Source organism: Lepisma saccharinum, chromosome 14 (assembly GCF_977018435.1).
Source record: "Lepisma saccharinum chromosome 14, izLepSacc3.1, whole genome shotgun sequence".
NCBI classification, from domain to species: Eukaryota; Metazoa; Arthropoda; class Insecta; order Zygentoma; family Lepismatidae; genus Lepisma; species Lepisma saccharinum.
In genome coordinates, this window is record NC_139242.1 from 34194552 (window position 1) to 34210503 (window position 15952).

Here is a 15952-nt window from a genome sequence, read left to right on the forward strand (position 1 = left end):
AGTCTAAACAGACCAAAGCAGATCTCTCACTCAAGTAAGGGGAACCTGGCACATGGGTTAGATTCAAGTTGCAACCCAAACTAACAAATGAGATGGCCCACGTGAACTGATAAGACGTGAATGACTCAAGCAAGGCATGTCATATTTCTATCTTGTAGCCCCATATTTTGTCACGTGTTGGAAAGCCTTTCAAAGGTTAATATGGTGTCTATGAATTTATGTGTACGTTGAAAACTGAAAGGTGATCTTCATTTCAATATTAATGTAGACAGTAATGTAAACAAGAACAACGTGTATTTGCGACAGCACTAATGTTGCTCACAACAGCAGCATTGGAAATAATTGTCAATTATTAAATTTAAGTAATTGCAATTCTATTATAACAAACTGCATGAAGTTAATATTTATACTGAATGGAAATAAAATAACAACTCGAAAACTTGGTGGTGATTAGCCGGAATGCTGCGGTGAGCCAGCTCAAGATGGCCAGACGACGTCTCCTTACTTCGTGCGCGGTTCGGGTTAAAAAGAAACTCCAAATGCATGGAAGTAATATTTCTGGGAACCTTCGAGTGGTTATAAAAAATAATTTCATTATTTTCTCCACAACTTTGTCGCTGGAAGTTTTTACTTGGAATTACAGAACAAGAAATGGCCAGCGACGACATTTTCTACTGCACGAATATAAAAAATCTCCACATACTTTATTTGAATATTTTTTTAATGCAAATATGCTTTAAAGTATTGATAAATTCTGAGTACCACCATCACCTATGACAATTAAAAAACAGTGTCAATTTTTTTAATAATGAATGCTTCAATTTTACGGCATGTTTCAACATTAGGAATGAAAACAATGTAAAAATTGTGTTTTCACAGAAAATTTGCGTTTTTAATTTATCTAAAATTATGTAAGCAAGTTACCAGTTTTTTGTGTTCACCATCGTATTCTCTACAAAATTTCCTGCAAAACTGCAGGTACCGATTTTACTTTAGCTAAATTTGTAAATCCAGAAATTTCACAACAGCGCGCTTGTATTTCCCATAAGAAAAGCATTGCCCATAAGAGCCCATTGTGTCTTCTGAACGTGAAAACGACTATAGAGCAAATTGAGGGAGATTTGTACTGCTTTTTCAGATAGAAATTGAATATCCCTACTATTTTAAGCTGACCTCTGTGGTGGAGTGTTTAGCACATGGTGCTATGGCATCAGAGGTCCTGGGTTTGAATCGCGGCCTGGGCGTGGGTGTTCTTTGTGATTGTCCCTTCATCAATTTCATCATATCATCAGTCATCCTCATCTTAGTGATTAGCCAAAGGATGGCAGAAAAGCAAAGTAAAATAAACCAAATTAATGCTACTGTTTTATACCGGTAGTGGAAAAGTAATGAGTTGATTGCTTAACACTAGTAAATTTCAATTTTTCTCCACAAAGTGCTATTTCATGGTCACTAAGCAGTGTCATTTAGCTAGTATTTTATGCAAGAGAATTCATTTTGTTCATTAACATTTTCTAATTCTTACTATCAAAAATGAAACTGTCATGGACATTGAGATATCATTCTTAAGGAAAACTAACTTAACGTGTTTCTCTTCGTAGGTGTCAGCCTTGTTGGGTCGTATCCCTTCTGCTGTAGGTTACCAACCTACTTTGGCCACTGACATGGGTACTATGCAGGAGCGTATCACCACCACAAAGAAGGGATCAATCACATCAGTACAGGTGAATATCTACACACACACACACACACACATACATACACTAGCGTGCAAAAGTCTTTGCCCAAAGTCATTATCTGTGATTTATGTTATGAAATTCAAATAAATATCAGTTTTGACTCTATTCTGGAATGTCTTGGATGTATATCAACAAGTTAGAACAGCCTACATTTTAATTCGGAACATACACAATCGTATTTCATACAAAAACATAGACAGACGTCGTGACGACAACGAGTTGAACCTTTATGTGTATACTGAATGTTGCACTTGTTCCTTGTTTCATATCAAATTTCGGTGTGTATATTGACGAATATGTTCTATTATTATTTTTTTAAATATATACTTAACATTAATTTACATTTAATGTGCATTTTGTAATGATAATAGATGATTTGTAATTATATCTTTCTTATTGAAGGTCAAATAATATAATAGTCACGAAATGAAGAAAAGACACGAATATTCAACTGAATTGCGTGGTAAATACAAATTTTATCAGAAGGTTATACTCATGCGTGAATTGCATGAAGTGTTACATATACGTTAGCTCGTCTGAAAGCAACAGGGACAAATATGACGAAGAAACGTTCTGGACGGCCCAAAAGCACAACAACAGTTGAAGATAAACATATTATCGTCATGAGCAAGTGAAATCGAAGACTTCCAGCAACTGCAATTGTAGAAGACAGAAACAGAATTTGAAAAACTCAGATTTCGGTTGATACGGTTAAGAGGCGACTGCGTAGCGTAGGTTTAAATGGTCGAATATCCTGTCGAAAACCTTTCTTGCAGCCTCAAAATAAAGTGAAACGTCTGAAGTGGGCTAAGACACATCAAACATGGACATTAAGACAGTGGAAGAAAGTGTTATGGACTGATGAATCGAAGTCTGATTTGTTTGGAACAAACATTATATAACGATTATACGTTCGAAGAAAGGTCGGAGAACGAATGCTTGACAGTTCTTTGTCACAATACTAAACATGGAGGAGGTAATGACACGGTCTGGGGTGGTTTTGGAGCAGGAAAAGTTGGAGTTTTGGTGCAAATAAAGTCAACTATGGACAAAAACATGTACCATAATATCTTAGTACGTCATGCAGTGCCATCTGGAACGAAGACTATTGGAAAGGGATTTATATTTCAACAGGACAATGACCCAAAACACACCTCCAAACTGTGTACGAACTATTTAAAAACAAAGGAGAGGCAAAAAATTCTCAAAGTGATGTTGTGGCCTCCACAATCACCCAATGTCAACTCGATTGAGAAGCTGTGGAACGAGTTGGTCAGAAAGGTTCGTATGATGGCTCCAACGAATCTTCAAAATTTGTGGCAGTGTTTAGAAGATGCCTGGAAAAATATTGGACACGAAACACTGCAAAATTTAGTGTCTCGAATGCCGAAGTTATGTCAAGCTGTGATACGTGCTAAAGGGGGTCATATTGATGAGAGCAAAATATACGTTTATTTACGTTGTTTATGTTAACTAATGAACCTCTACGTTTATATTTTGTTCAAATGTGATATAATATAACATTTCAAATAAAGTTTATCTCATTTTTCCATATATTTGGTTCATTTTTGACAGTTATTACCTTTGGGCAAAGACTTTTGCACGCTAGTGTGTGTGTGTAAAAATATACTGAGTGACCAGTTCAAAGCTGAGTAAGTCATTGTGGAGGTAATGATATGTAATTTTATAACATAAACATGTTGACTGGGCATTTTTTGTGAGATTTCTACAATGCCAGAAAAAAAATAGGTACAGTCGTGGACACTTCTGGGTTGTAACAATACCATTGAAAATAAATGTTTTAATTACAAGCCAGAAGTGTCCATGACTACATATAGTGAAACCCCGATTTTACATTTTTCAGGTGACCAAGCTGGAAAAACTTAAAATGTGGGAAAATATATAGAGGAGAATTTTATAACATTTTGCTATTTTTTTTTTTACCATGAATGTATAATGCAGGAACATAACATGGGGTTTCCACTGTATATATTTTTTATTACTCTAAATATTCGAGTATTTAAAACTGAAATTGTTTTATTTTGTAATTTCACTTTCTGCGAGGACATCGTATACATGCTTACAACTGCAGTTTCTGCTATGAGTAGTTTCCTGTAATACATAGTGCTGTATCATAATGAGCTCTGGTATGCAAGACATCAATAACCACAGACTTTGTCTGTTGTGGTATCTGATAGAGAAAACAAACATTATTGAGGAGACATTGACTCCCAACTCATCCTATTCAGGGAATTACAAGCCACTAGAATGTTACACGTCCTCCTCCATGACCGTGCTGTCTAAGGTGCTGTGCTTTGGACTCAGACTAGAGGATGGCATAGGTTAGAATCTGCCTGGGTTCTCGGTCTGTGTATGTAACTGGTGGCATACCCACCATTGCGAGGACATTGGGAAGCTAAGAGTGAGTACCGTAACACAGTCTCGGAAATCACCTATAACGGCTGGGGGTTCGACGTGCTGACCCCACATCACCCCAATACCGGTTGAAGATCTCCACACAATCGTTGGCGAGAGACTGGTTGTCAGGATATTGACCTAGGCCCTTCAAGGGCTGTCGAGCCACGGTTTTTTTTATTATCATTTTACAATGTTACAGACTACATCATATTGGAGGGAAAATATTTATACTACCCTGATTTGCAGTCCCTAATTCTGTATTTTGCCTTCTAGGTCTCATTAGGCAAAGTGTTAGAGAATGTCATTTAGTTCGGACACATGTACAGGGAGTCCATAAAGTCCTGCAAAAAACAAATACTCTCTAACTTGAAAACTATTAAGTTTATTAATAAAATATTTTGTGTGTACTTACAGCAAGGTTCAAAGTTTATTTCCTGCTTGTTAGGTTCATCGCCAAACCTCCAATTGTGCACCATTCACGTCCAAACACTGTTGCAGTCTTTTTGTGAAACCGAGAATTGCGTGCTGACGGTGCTCTCCTGGGATATTCAGAATCACATCTCTTATTTTTTCTTTTAGGTCATCCAGATTAGCTGGTTTCTGTGAATACACCTCGGTCTTTACATGTCCCCACAACCAATAATCGCAAGGTGTCAACTCTGGTGATCTTGCAGGCCAAGGCGTGGGCCCTCTTCGGCCAATCCATCTACCTTGAAATTGTTCGTTAAGAAACTGCCGAACTTGTAGGGCTGGCCTTCTTGCGTACAATCTTGTGTAATGTTGACTTCGGTATTCCCAGTTCCAGTGATCTTCGTTTCAGCGATTTCATTGGACTCCGATGCACGCTATCCTGCACTGACTGAATCACATCGTCACTCGATCCTGGCCTTCCACTGCGTGGCAAATCTGACACACTTCCCGTTGCCTTGAACTTTTCATACCATCTCTTGATACTTGAATTTGCTGGGGGTGGTTTCCCATATGTTGTCTGGAACTTTCTCTGCACTGAAACACAAGATTTTAACTCTGCAAACCACAGAACACACTGTGCCTTTTCCTGGATGGACGCCATCTTAAGTCACATGATCACGTGATTACCAGTGCAAGCGTCACTGAGCAGTGTGGCCAGAACAAAACTTTAAACTTCCACCCTTCTCACCCAAAAAATGTGTATTGTTAAACGCAACAGCTAAAAAGTTATAGAGTTTTAGTTTTTTGCAGGACTTTATGGACTCCCTGTATTATTGTATGGTTTCTTTCATGCAGATTGTGTGACTTGCATGTTGTACAGTAATTGAGTGGGGGAAAAGTGAGTGGATAAACAAGAAGTGTGGCAATATTCTCTGGGAGCAGCAAAATTTAGTGCACATCTGAATACCATTAAAATGCTTATTTGGGCCAAAAGAGCATATATTTAATTACTTTTTCTCATTCGCTGGGAGCTGTGGTCACCTAGTCTGTAGGGCATCTTGACTCCCACACTGGAAACCCAGGGCTCTAGCAGCTCTAGAGCTCGCGTAGCCTCAAATAAATGGGTACCTTGGGGCAACCCTGGAGGGTAAAGGCTGCCCAAGCATGGTGTTGATCACATCACCTCCAGATTGGCTGAGATTGAAGAATGGGGGGTAAAGGCAGTGAGAGCATGGTGTAATGTGAACAGGGATCTTTACCTTCACTGTTTCTAGTTTACTTGGGGTGTTGTATAAGCATAAAATCGAAATTAGTTAATTTACTTATGTAAAGTGAGTATAAAGTTGTCGTAGACGACGATTCGGATATTAGATATTAGAGATGGAAACCCCCGCATGGGATTATCGGAGCATGTATTAGAAGAGGAACATGAGATAATCACTCGGGAAGTTATACGTGTGGAAGACAAATTATTAAGGAGGGATGTTTATGAGACCTCATTTATATGTAAATATAGAGAAAATAAGCTGAATAGGGATGATGGGAATATTCATGAAATTTGGTTAGGAATGTTGATGAAATGGAATAATCAAGAATATAAAGAAATCTGTTTCAAGGTTAACCCAGATGTTGAGCCGGAGGCAAGTATCATACGCAACTTCTCGTTTGAAATGACGTAACAGGCTTTTTATGGAAATGAATGTGTAACGTCAGTACTTTATGGTGTTGGGCTGTTCATGCTCACAATGAAAAACCTCTGCTGAGGAACTCTCAACTCTCAAGAAGTTCTTTGTCACAGGAAAAGTGACTCACTCGCAACCTCGAGCATTTGAAAGCATACCAGTTCCTGTCTACGTGCATCAGTGTTAGGGTAGCCTCACCGGTTTTAACAATTTTTAATAGTAATTGAACATACACGTTGCTGTCAACATGGAGCTATGATAGAGTAACATTATGGGTTTTAACAGTTTTTATATCAGTTTTAACAGTTTTATCATGTTTTAGTCATTAGTTATCCTAACATTCAACCTGTTCATACATATACCTTGATCCTTTCTAAATGACGAAGCTTTACGTAGGCACGTAATAGCCGATTTCGTGACCTGAAGAAGGGGGCAGTTGCCACCGAAACTTCTTCTACGACAACTTTATACTCACTTTACGTAAGTAAATTAACTAATTTCGATTTTATACTTATATATGATTAGGGCTCGAAAATTCCCGGTCGCCATGGTGACTAAAAATTTCAGCCTGGCGACTGTGATCTTTTGCTGTAATATGTGCGAAATTTTGATGATTCTAAGTTCAAATTGCAGTACAGCGTAAGTTAGCAATTTTTTTTTTATCATCAACGTTGTGAACATTCCATAGTTAGTAACAATTTCTTACCCTTTGTCCCCAAACACCCCATTTCCTGCTTTATCGAATAATATAGCGATGTTTTGAATACCGTGATGCTCAACATCTTATACGAGTGGCCGCGGTGGCTCAGTCGGTAACGCGTCTGACTACCATGCTCAAGGTCCCGGGTTCGATCCCCGGCCGGTTCAAATCCGGGAACTTTTCTAACGGTGGAAGCGGCCCCGGTGCCTACCCAGCGTCGAATAACATGGGTACCTGGGGGAAACCCTGGGGGGTAAAGGCGGTCAGGGGCGTGATGCTGATCACATCACCCCCACTCACGACCGGATCAAGAAAGTGTGGTGCGTTACCCCCACACCCCCTATATGCCTTCATGGCGTGGTGCTATGCACAGGGGAGAACTTTACTTTTTACTTTTTTTTCCAACATCTTATACAGTGTTACAAAAGTCGCACAACCCAAAACTTTGGAAATGTATATCATGCAAACTGTAAGAGATATTTACACCGGGTTTTCTGCATTATAAAGCCTCGTCCATCGAGATATTTTTCAGTGCTTAAAATTATCAGTTCACTCCGTACAGAAAATTATATAAATTAATAACTGACCGAAAGCAGCATTCAAATTTTTCTAGAAATGAACTTCTAGGTGAGAGAAATATGTAAGAAATTATCGAAGGGTCATAATTAGACATTTGATGACTGATACCGTGTCAGTCTGTCATTTGCAAGCACTTTTGGTCACTGGCGATTTTATGGGTTGAGTGAAAAGTGCCATTTTTGGGACATATCTCCGTATGTGGCAACACTACCAGGTCGAAATATTGCCAACAGTCGCATGCAACATGTGTCTAAGTATTGGCTATACATTTACGTGAAAAATCAAGATTTTGTGTAGAAATTGGACTCTTGAGAGAATCCTAGGCTGCCCCTGGTTACATTGTTCTCTTCGCTCACTTTCGCCGCTACTGTCCCTGTTTTTTTTAATTCATTCAGTATGGCGTATTCATTGGAGCAGTGCGTGTGCATTGCTGAAGAGTATTTTACTATTCATTCTTACACTCACGTGCAAGAGGTTTTCCAATAAAAATTCTCTGCTTCTGCTGTACCCCACAAAGCAACAGTTTTACAACCAGTCAAACACAAACAAATGATCCCACAAATTCTTTAAGAGTTGGTGTTTATTGTTGAAAATCAGTTCTCAGATGTTTTCAGCAAATAAACAATGTATTTGAAAATAATGTAATTGCTCTTATTTAGATAGATGCTACATAAATTTATGAACCCAGTGATAGCCTACAGGATTAGTGTAGTGCATAAAACCCTGTGTAAATATCTCTTTAAGATATTCATTATATACATTTTCAAAGTTTGGATTGCTTGACTTTTTAAACATACTGTAGTATGCACAATTGGTAGTAGGTGGTTTCCTGGTGCCTGATTTTCAGAGCTGGCGCCTAGCTTTGAAGAAAAATTTTCGAGCACTGTATATGATAGTGAGTAAGTTGCAAGGAACTAAAAAATGAATTGGAGTGTTGTTTGCCCTCCTCATGTCCCCTATGGTATCAGCATGGAATTGCATATAATTACTAATAAGTACAAAGTATTTCTGACCTGGTTTTCTTGCTCGTCTGCAGTCTACAATTAAGCAGTCGCTCCTACGTACAGTCTACAAATACAAACATAGCACACATCTTCCCCAACACGAGCTCATTAATCTGGGTGGTGCAGTCAATTTCTCTCATTTTTTTAATGCCTCTATCTGGGTTGGAAATGTTGTTGCTCGTATGTCAGTAGTATTTAGGTGAAAGCATGGGAGAGTGTAAAGCAGTGATCCTCCCCCTCCTTCTTTCTGCATTGGCGCCGCCGCAACACCCACCTGTTGTCTTCACTTCTATCGCTGGTCGAGTGGCATCTGCAGGCAGTGGGCGTCAGTGTTTTGTCTCAAGCAGTGACTCATCCATCATAAACAAGAAAAACGGCATTGTTCTGAATCTTGCCTCAGAAAGTCGTTTTGCTTATGAAGATTATGAAACACGCAACAGTTAAAAGACAAGCAATTTTTTTTCTTGTTTTGCCTTCTGTTAAACATCTTGAACATACAGAACAATGCAGGAAGGAAATGCACATTATGGGAAAACTATTGGCGGAAGGGGTGTTTGCCCTCCGCAACACTGCTAAATTCAACAATAAATTGTCTATTAATATGGACGTAAATAACAATCAGTGGCATGCCCAGGGGAGGGCTTGATGGGGGTTCTAGCCCCTCTTTTCCCCAGTATCTCTAAAAAAACAACTTCAAAGGCAAGAAAAGATGCAAAATGAGGGCTATTACAAAATGTATTCATAACCCCCCCCCCCCCACCATTTCGAAAATACTGGGTGGGTCATTGATGATAAACCCCCTATTGTGAAGTCTAAAAATGCGCAAGTTTGACAAATGTTTTCAGTTCACTTTATGATACTGGGCTGATCGGGACTGGACACACATGCAGCTTAAAGTGAACTGAATCCAGGACACACTGATTACAGTATATAAAGATACTTGACGTCCAACTTTAAATGATCACCCCCTTCCAATTACCCGATACTTCTAAACTAGCAACTAATTACCAGTTTACAGAGTAAATGATCCCACACAATCAGGAGCATAAATTGAACCTAATAGGCGGCAGATAGCAGTAGTCATCTACCGTCCCTACCCTCGAAAGTGGGTCACATTAATCTGCCACAAGTTTTCACAGCAGGTCTTGCTTTTTTCCCCTTAGAAATACATAACCATACTTCTTTACCTTTGTTGAATTATTTTTGACACAATATACCCTCTAAAAGTTGATTGTGAAGTCATTTCTTATTGATACTTAAGTTTCACCCCTCCCTTATGCTTTCCCGCTTTTTAGTTTTTTTTTTTTTTATTTAGAGACCCCTGAAAAACGTAAAATCGGGGTTCCTCTGTATTGTCTTGGAATATCAGTCAGGTTCAGATATGATTTCGAACTTTTTAAGAGAACATTATACTCATCTTCACTGAAGATGGCTCTCATAAGTTTGGAAGCATATCCGGACTAATATTCCAAGAGAACCTATTCAGTAAAATATTAGTAGTTTCACAGAAAAGGTATTATTTAATTAAGAAATCAAATATTCTAACAAATTTTATAAACTTATTAGGGCTGAGGCGATATCACTTTCAACAGATACTCTTACTGATTGCTACCAATATCAATGCTTGAGAATTGTAACAAATAATAGTTCAAAATATTTATTAATATAATTGAGTTTTCCACTACAATTATATGCAACAATTTACCAGAGCTTTGTTCTATCAGAACATTAAAATACCTGTTATGTAATGACTAGACCTCGGATTTTAGATTTTTAACCAATTTTACCTTTACAGGTATGTAAGAAATCATAAGTTGTCAGTTTTTTGTTAAAAAACTCAACACTGATGAAGTTATATAATGCCTAAATCAAGCCTTTTTTTTAGTTTTTTATATATCTTGAAAGGTTTTACAGGATTTTTATGCCACACAGAGGTATATGCTTTGTTTGGTCACGAAAAAATCAATGACGGAAGTGTTTGAAAGGTACTCTTTGTCGATTTCCCTTCCTCCAAGTCTATTCTGATTTTTCAAAGCTCTAAACAAAGCAAAATGTCTGGTGCCACTGTTACCTATACAATCCAAAGTTGGCTGATCTGTGTGGTCTTGCTCACTTTCGCTTCACTTCGGTGCTTTGTGGCATTCACGCCTTGCAAACTAACATTTCAGCATTGAAGTTTGCACCACTGACTATGTTTTCGTTGAAAGATTATTTTCAGTATATAAGATGATCCTCACAAACAAAATTGCAGAGTTTGACTGTGAATAACATGAAATAAAATGTTGTCTGACTATACGGCGAAGAGTGGATTTCTATAGAAAATTGCCATGGTAATTTCTGCCATCGCCGTAGGGTTAGGCAACACACATAACATTATGGAAGATAGTGCGTATTTCAGGATATAGGTGTCCCATTTTCATTGCCGGTGACTATACCTAATCAGCATTTTTCAGGATTTTTTAAGTATTTTAAGTTGTTTTTTTTAACCTACTTCAAGATTTTTCGAGCCTAACTTAAGATTCTTAGGACCTATTTTAGGATTTTTAGAGCCTATTTTAGGAGCCTAAAAGCACACTTTTAGAACCTAAATATTCGAAGTCTAGTAATGACAAAATACAGTTCTTTACACAATATTTATGCAAAATCAATGGAACCTTCGAATTTTGCATAACTTCCAGGAAAATTACTACATAAAAGTATCGTGTTGAATCAAAATGCAGGAAAGGTGTCAGTAAATAAGCAACCAATCAGATAGCTCAGCTACAAAATTTATACATTTAGATATATTTAGACTTTGTAAATGCCGTGGACAAACCGGAATTTCACAGTTGACAAGAACCGATAGAAATGAGAACTTTGGAAGCCATTTGATAAAAGTAGTTTGAAGGTAATTAATAACACGGGTGTGTCTTAACAAGCTGCACACAGTGTACTTTGTTAGTCACTCAAATTTACAATGTTCTCCATCTACGGTAGTGTTAGTTGGATATGTTGCTCTTTGGTCAATTTCCTCTTACTCTGCATAATGGATTTTATAAAGAAATTGTTTGTTGTAGGCTATCTATGTGCCTGCTGATGATTTGACTGATCCTGCTCCTGCTACCACCTTCGCTCACTTGGATGCCACCACCGTATTGTCCAGAGCCATTGCAGAATTGGGAATCTACCCTGCTGTGGATCCTCTGGATTCAACCTCCCGAATTATGGACCCCTATATCATCGGACAGGACCATTATGATGTCGCCCGAAGTATCCAGAAGATTTTGCAGGTCAGTTTGAGGTTTTTTATGTTCATGTGCCTTCAGATAAACTTATTTTTATTAACGTTAGTAGAAGGCTGCTTACCAACATCATGTGGCAGCAATTAATGCAGGATATTTCAGTTCTGTCTTTTTTGTTAATTTGTATACATGTGAAGGAATGACATACTCGAAATTCAAAACAAAATCAATATATCCATTGTTACTATTATTAACAATTGGTAGGACCCCATATTTATGGTGAATAGAAGATCAAGATGTCTAGTACAAAAACTGGGCATATTTCCAGATCAAAAGTGATATATAAAATGGTATTTTGCTGTTAAAATGGTGAATATAACCTTAAATTTGATTTCAAAACTCTTCTTATTACACAAACATTTCCCTTTTAATAGCACATTTACGTGACAAAACGTGGTAGGAGAATGCATCTTACACCTTTCAAAACTATGAAAAATGAACATTAGACCATGTTATTTCACATTTCGTTTGAATGTCTAAAACTAAATATGCATACATATTTCAAACAGTCAGTTTGAAAATGTCAGTTTTTTCCCCTCATCATATGGGATAGATTTTATAAGTGAGCCTTCATGGGATTTCATGAAAGTAAAATTTATACATGAAGGACAATATAGAACTATAATTGTAATAGCTGCAGAATTAGGCATCGCTTATACCTAGAGACATGCAAAATTCGTTTTTGACGAAAACATGAAATATGAAATAACATGCTGTAATGCTCATTATTCATGTTTCTGAAAGGTGTGAGGTACATTTTCCTACCCTGTTTTGTCACGAAATAATGCAAAATTAACTGCAAAATGCGAAATATACTCTTAAACACTAAATTTACCGTTTATATACAGACGCGAAGTCTGAAGTATCCTGTGAGTTATGCAAATCATGGAAAATTGATTAATTCTGCTGTAAATATTTGAGAAGTAAAAATGGACCCCTTTGCACAGGAATAAACTTAATACTCTGGTAACTACATAAATGTGTTATTAGAAGGGATAAGTTTATTTTGTTTAATAAGTGCAGTTTTTAAATCAAATTTAGGATTATATAAACAATTTTAAAACCAAAATGTATTCTTATATAGCACTTTTGATGTGATTATTCACTGCTATAGCACCGAAATTTTATTTTATTTACCGCTTTTGAACCCGAAATCGACTCTGTTTTTGTACCGAAATTTTCCTTTATTTACCAAAAATATGTGCCTCTACTTATACCACACTTGGACCAGTCATTTGTATAAGAAATGCTATTTCAGACAATTTTTAAAATTGGGTAGTAATAGTAGAAGTAGTAGTAAATCAACAAAATGTGCCATCAAGAAGAGGGAATATAATCAGATTCATAAAAAGCACTTCTTACATGTATTTAAGAATCACACTTTTATTAATTAGGAAAAGAGACGTGGTAGTATATAAATATGGAGAAACTAGTAATCACTTTATCCGTGAAACTGTTTTTTCTTCTTTGTTCAGTGGCAGTGACCACTGAAATTAATAGAACAAAGAAGAAAAAACAGTTTCACGGATAAAGTGATTACTAGTTTCTCCATATTTATACACACTTTTATATTGGTTAATTTACCACTTTATATCTTGTTTCACAAAACAGATACAATTACAGTATTTTAATAATGATATGGTATCTAAATCTGATTTGTAAGTAGTTCTCAGTTGTACATATTATTTTCTCTTCACCTTGGCATATGTATAACTAGGTTCAACTGTAGTTATCACTTTATGGTGGGAGTTACTGTACTGGTTTGCTTATCAGCACATGATTCACACTAATTCGTGTTGTTCTTTTCAGGACTACAAGTCCTTGCAAGATATCATTGCTATCCTGGGTATGGATGAATTGTCTGAAGAAGATAAGTTGACTGTATCCAGAGCACGTAAGATTCAGAGGTTTTTGTCCCAGCCTTTCCAGGTAGCTGAAGTATTCACAGGCCATCCTGGCAAACTAGTTCCATTGGAAGAGACAATTAAGGTATGTAATACGGGAGAACATTGAACTGGCCATCAGTGATTACGATTAGCAAATTTTAACTACCATGCTTCTGTAAATAGCCATAATGGACATAGAAATACTCCACAAACTTAAGTTGTGGAAAGATGACTTTGGGTCGTCATGGTTGAGCATTAACACAGAATGCTAAAGAAGACCAAGAGTTCTATTCTTAGTTGAGATAAATTGTCAGCAAGCTGTATTTTTTGTACCGTATTTACTCATGTATAATGCACACTTTTTTCCAAATTTTTTGCCACCAAAAACTATGCATATTATGCATGGAATAAATGGGGGGGGGGGTAAAAGTTTTGATTAAGTTCAGTCTGGAAAGAAAAACTGTTTCATTACATTGATGGCTCGTATCTAGGCATATACAAATTTTTGCAAAATGAAAACATTATTGATTTCATATGGCACAAAAAATTTCATGGGGAGCCATGGCATTCTCTTTTAGAATTATTTTTCATTTAGATTGTTTGGAGCCCAGGCCCAACTCTCACTGCCCCCTAGCCACGACTCTGAGCTTGACAAGGTTGTAAGAAAGCAGACTTTGAGAGCGAAGTGAGCAAGAAAATTTTACGAAATATATTTTCATTTGTATAAAATTTTATATAGAGGGGGCCAATTTTCCCTTTGTTTCACCCTGCAAGTGCTCTTGGCCACCTGGAGGGAATGATGCAAGAAAGACTTGAAAAATAATTCCATCTTGAGTATCCTTTTGTCCTGCTACTCTTAGTTCTTTTACCCCAATGTTTGCCCCCCCCCCCCCCCGAATTGATTTCCATCCAAGGTTGGGGAGGGGCAATGCTTATTAACACCCATGTGGTTGCTCCACTGCACCCCCTTTCCCCATAGTTGCTTTGAACTTTAATCAGCTTGAAAATACTTTTTCTTTAAGAGTATAATATAGTTGAATAACTACACTAAATTTCTAGGTGAAAGTATAATAATTTATGGACGTCTGGAAGGGGAAGCAACGATGGCCACACCTCCCCCTTAGTAATCGAATGTCAACCTAAAAGTATATATTTCACATGTATAATTTGATTTCAGTCATAGTAATTTACATTAATGCAATAATTTCAAATTCAAGTGGTGTTTTTTAAGGGGGCAACACTGTTATCAGGGTAATATACCCCATGCTTATATATACACCTTGCTTGTCCCTCCGTTGAAAATTTTATGCGAATGGCCATGATTATTGAGGGGCAACTGCCCCCCTGTGCGCACGTCTATGATACACGCATAAATACGGTATTTAGGGTTTCTCAAATGGAAGTGGTCCGACATAGGGGGGAGTAAGGATCCAGTGGGTGTGACTTGCATGAACCATAATTCATGTTCTTCTTGCAGGGCTTCAAGCAAATCCTGAATGGTGAACTCGACCATTTGCCCGAAGCTGCATTCTACATGGTAGGTCCCATTGAGGAAGTTTCCGAGAAGGCAGAAAAGCTGGCCGAGTCTGTGTAAAGGAGGGTGCATTTAGCAGTGTATATTTCTGTGTCGTAGAAGATTTAGTGATGTACAAAGAGATCAGGGTGGTGATCTGTTCAAAATAGAAATGGACACCTTAAGTGCTGCAAACATTATTCCACCTTAAGATAAAAAGAATAGAAAAGGAAAGTGTGCTGTGGCTTGTAATTCAGTTTTTCCATTCTCATCCGTAATTGGCATAAAATAGGCATTTCATTGAATTAGGTGTCAGTCTATTGACATGTTCAGAGTAATTTGTAAAGAATGAAACTGTATTGTTGTTAATCATTTTGTCAATAAAGACCTTACATTAATGTTATTTATTCAGTGTGTTTGTTCCAATCCTAATGTGATGGTATGTTACATTAAATATTAAAACATGGCAGGCATAAAAATATCGGCTAGTATTGAATATTGGAATCAGCTAGTAGCAGTACTGAATATTACAAGCAGGATTTTGGTTAGGATCACCAACTCAGAGGTTACACCTAAGTTAGTTTATGTTAAACACAAAAACTTGTTAATCAGGTATGTCTTGAGGTAAAGGTATGATGCAATGGCAGATCAACGTAAAATGTGGGCATCTCGAAATGTTGCTCCTCACATTGAGATATTAAGTTTGGAGTAAACTTATGCCACACAATGTTGGCACACA

General features: G+C 37.3%; 1 protein-coding gene across 1 annotated transcript in view; it reads left to right on the plus strand.

Moving 5' to 3' along the window:
• The window catches only part of ATPsynbeta (ATP synthase, beta subunit), a 36057-nt gene extending 20441 nt beyond the window's left edge, over positions 1 to 15616 (plus strand). Inside the window, exons 7-10 of the mRNA XM_083135375.1 lie at positions 1602 to 1724; positions 11590 to 11802; positions 13624 to 13803; positions 15178 to 15616. Of these exons, the coding sequence (XP_082991501.1) occupies positions 1602 to 1724; positions 11590 to 11802; positions 13624 to 13803; positions 15178 to 15294 (633 nt within the window). The 3' untranslated portion in view covers positions 15295 to 15616. The remainder of the gene's footprint in view (positions 1 to 1601; positions 1725 to 11589; positions 11803 to 13623; positions 13804 to 15177) is intronic.
• The last annotated feature ends 336 nt before the right edge of the window (positions 15617 to 15952 follow it).